Source organism: Guillardia theta (assembly GCF_000315625.1).
Source record: "Guillardia theta CCMP2712 unplaced genomic scaffold GUITHscaffold_349, whole genome shotgun sequence".
Taxonomy (NCBI): domain Eukaryota; class Cryptophyceae; order Pyrenomonadales; family Geminigeraceae; genus Guillardia; species Guillardia theta.
The window spans coordinates 8,514-11,723 of NW_005434328.1; the positions used below are offsets into that span (position 1 = coordinate 8,514).

The 3,210-nt window shown below is 53.0% G+C and overlaps 1 protein-coding gene across 1 annotated transcript in view; it reads left to right on the top strand.

Annotated features, from left to right (window-relative positions):
• Positions 1-1,322: 1,322 nt before the first annotated feature.
• GUITHDRAFT_122511 (hypothetical protein) overlaps positions 1,323-3,210 on the top strand; it is a gene marked incomplete at both ends in the record, with an annotated part of 4,347 nt that continues 2,459 nt past the window's right edge. The window contains 8 exons of the mRNA XM_005818214.1: positions 1,323-1,412; positions 1,462-1,600; positions 1,845-1,917; positions 1,975-2,273; positions 2,321-2,380; positions 2,437-2,528; positions 2,581-2,711; positions 2,853-3,031. Coding sequence (XP_005818271.1) covers positions 1,323-1,412; positions 1,462-1,600; positions 1,845-1,917; positions 1,975-2,273; positions 2,321-2,380; positions 2,437-2,528; positions 2,581-2,711; positions 2,853-3,031 — 1,063 coding nt within the window. The remainder of the gene's footprint in view (positions 1,413-1,461; positions 1,601-1,844; positions 1,918-1,974; positions 2,274-2,320; positions 2,381-2,436; positions 2,529-2,580; positions 2,712-2,852; positions 3,032-3,210) is intronic.

Here is a 3,210-nt window from a genome sequence, read left to right on the forward strand (position 1 = left end):
CTCCCTCTCCTCTCCTCTCCCTCTCCCTCTCCCTCTCCCTCTCCTCTCCCTCTCCCTCTCCCTCTCCCTCTCCCTCTCCCTCTCCCTCTCCCTCTCCCCCTCCCCTCTCCCCTCTCCCCTCTCCCCTTCCTCTTCCTTCGCCTCCTTCACCTCGTCCCTCCTCCCCTTCCTTTACTTGTCTATCCGCTGACTGGGTACATTCTGTTCCACACCGACCCCCGGCTCGGATCCTTAACACCCCTACCCCTAATTCAAGGGTAAATACAGCTTCAGGAGGGGGTACATCGGGGGGCGGTAGGGGTAGTGGGGTCAAATTAAAAGTATTTAAAGTTGCTATCGTTTCAAAGGAAGTTGACTTCGGACCCACCACCCCCTCAGGCCCATTCCCAGGATACCCACCCTACCTAATAAGAGTAAAAGTACCCTACTTGAAACTAAAGAGGATGTACCCCACCCCCTTCTCGCTTCAATATCAGATAAATCAACGGCCAGGTGGTACTGAGGGTAGGGGGCGAGGTGAATGGGGGTGGGTATGAAAAGTCTTTTATTTCTCCATACGCAAGGGTGGGTCATAATTGGTATAGAGGAAGGGTGGGGCTCGAGAGATCCTTTTTCATCTGGGGGGTAGGGTGGGTCAAACAGCATCCAGCTGAGGGTGGGGTGGACGTTAAATGCCTCCAATAAAAATGCAGTAGTGAAAGATGCAGCGACAGGAAGATGAAGATGAGGAGGAGGAACGGAGGAGGTGGGGAGAAGGAAGGATCAGAGCAGGAATCGATACAGCTGATTGGGCAGCAGGCAGGCAGGCAGGCAGGCAGGCAGGCAGGAGAGGGGTAAGGAAAAACGATGGGTCACAGGTAGAAACCGTTCAGAATGGATAGCAGTGACGATGTAAACAGTGGGAGGATAAGAAAGGATATGCGAGGATCGAAGTAGGGAGAAGATGAAGGAAAGGTGACTAGCCGATGAGAAGATAAAAATGAAATGAGGAAGGTAGTAATAAATCATAAAGCTCTTAGCGTGTTTGGATACAGCAAGCAATTGATTTCAACTGTGATTGAAGGAACGATCCAGGAAGGAGAGAGCCTGTAGTGAGGCATGATGTATAGATATGTCTGAAGGGATCATGAAATACTTTAAAGTTTTGATTGCTACATGACGGCTCTTAGACGGAGATCGCGTGCTGGCCCGGGTTGTATGTGTACGGCGAGAGATGAAGACCTTGCGTTCCTGACGTTCCTCACCCGTCTCGTCTTGCCAGTGCTGGACAACTCCGAACCTGCTGCTGCCGGCGTCCCCCGTGCCTGTGTGCATAGCACATCATGGTAGACTCCATCCTCAAGTCAGGCATCGTCAAGACCTCAGACCTCCTGGACCATGTTCGACTCGGCAACATCGAGAAGCTGGAGGCGGTAGGAGGGGAGCTGCAGACGTTGTGGTGCCCACTGACCCTACCTGTAGATCTTCAGCGACCCGGCTGTGCGGCTGATGGGAGGTCCCAACATAGTGGACGAGTACGGGGTCAGTCCCATCCACGTCGCTGCTGCCGACGGGAATTTCGAGATAGTCAGATACCTTGTGCGAGCTGGCGCAGATCCAGGTGAGATCCGCTGGGAGGAGGGGAGGGGGGAGAGGTGGGGGTGGAGGGAGGTCGAGGGAGGGAGAGAGGGAGAGGGAGCGGGAGGGAGCGAGAGTGGTAGAGGGAGAGGGAGCGAGAGTGGTAGAGGGAGAGAGAAGGAGGGAGGGAGGGAGAGGGAGAGGGAGGAGGGGCGCGCGAGGTAGAGGGAGAGGGAGGGAGGGAGAGGAGGAGAGATGTAATGTTGGTGATGTTTGCACCTGAGCAGACCTAGCGACGAAGAAGGAGAAGCGAACAGCGTTGCACTATGCGACTATGAACAAGAACTTGACTCTTGTCCAGTAAGCCTTGAAGATGTCTTGGTTGCCGGCTGCGCATCTGACGTAGAGACTTGGTAGATATTTGCTAGAGATCGAGGCCTCGTCGGATGTACTGGACATCTATGGTAAAACTGCTCTGCGGTACGCGGTCAACGAAGACGTCATGCGCGCAATGAAGGAGAGGAGCGATCTGAATCAGCACATCAAGAAGATCGAGAGCTACTTCCCTAAGTTCTACAGCTATGTCGGAGGAACGATCACAAGGCCCAAGTTGCAGCACTCGAGGGAAGTTGTGTTTGCCTACAAGCTCTACCGGGAGGAGGTGAAGGACCTCAACTACGATCAAAACCTCGACGTTCCTCTACCTGTCGTGCCAGGTAGAGCTGCTGTGATGCGGCGCGCACGAAGATGACGTGATATGTAGGTATCGAGAGCGTGAGGCAAGCGTTAAAGCAGATGGCTACTGGAATAGGGGACACAGAAGGTTGAATGATCAGTGCTCTGACATGCTGAGGTGTTGATGAGCATATATGTTGTCAGGAATCATATCTTTCATGGGAAACAAGCATGACATCGCACATTCACTCGAGCTGAAGATGATTAAAGCCTTCATCAAGTACACCATGTACAAGGTATGAGAACAAAATGTGCCTTCAACGAACTCACTGCTGAAACATCCATCAGCACAAAGAAAGTTTCCAACTGCTTATCAACGATATCTTCGTCGTCAGCAACTTCCGACGCTCGCACATCGCATCGGCCATCACTATCTTCTTGATCAACAGATGCCTGAAAGATGACAGAAGAATATCCAAGTGTGCTCCTCTCTCCTCCTCCTCCTCCATCTCCTCCCTCCTCCATCTCCTCCCTCCTCCCTCCTTCTCCTCCTTCCTTCCTCTTCCTCCTCCTCCTCCTCCTCCTCCTCCTCCTGCGCGACTGACCTCCTGCCTCGTCAGGGTCTTCGTTCTGATCTCTGAGATGCAAGGAGTGGCTGTGAAGTTCTTCCGTTCCCTGGGCTTCAGCCTCATGCCCCAAGACGCCATCCCCAAGAAGCTCCGGCAGTTCGGCAAGGACGTGTGGGGCATGCAGGACACTAAGAAGAAGTTCGAGAAACTTCGAGCCGTCATGGAGCAGGGTGATCCTCCTCCTCCTCCTCCCCCACTTCCTCAACGTGCTGACGGTATCCTTTTTTGTTGTTCTCCCTCATTGGGGATATTTAATAGTCTGAGCCTCCTGATATGCTTTTGGGTGTGATCTCGAAGGTGTCCTGTCTAGTAGTTGCGTGGTCTCCGATAAAATCCTTTTGGTTTATGT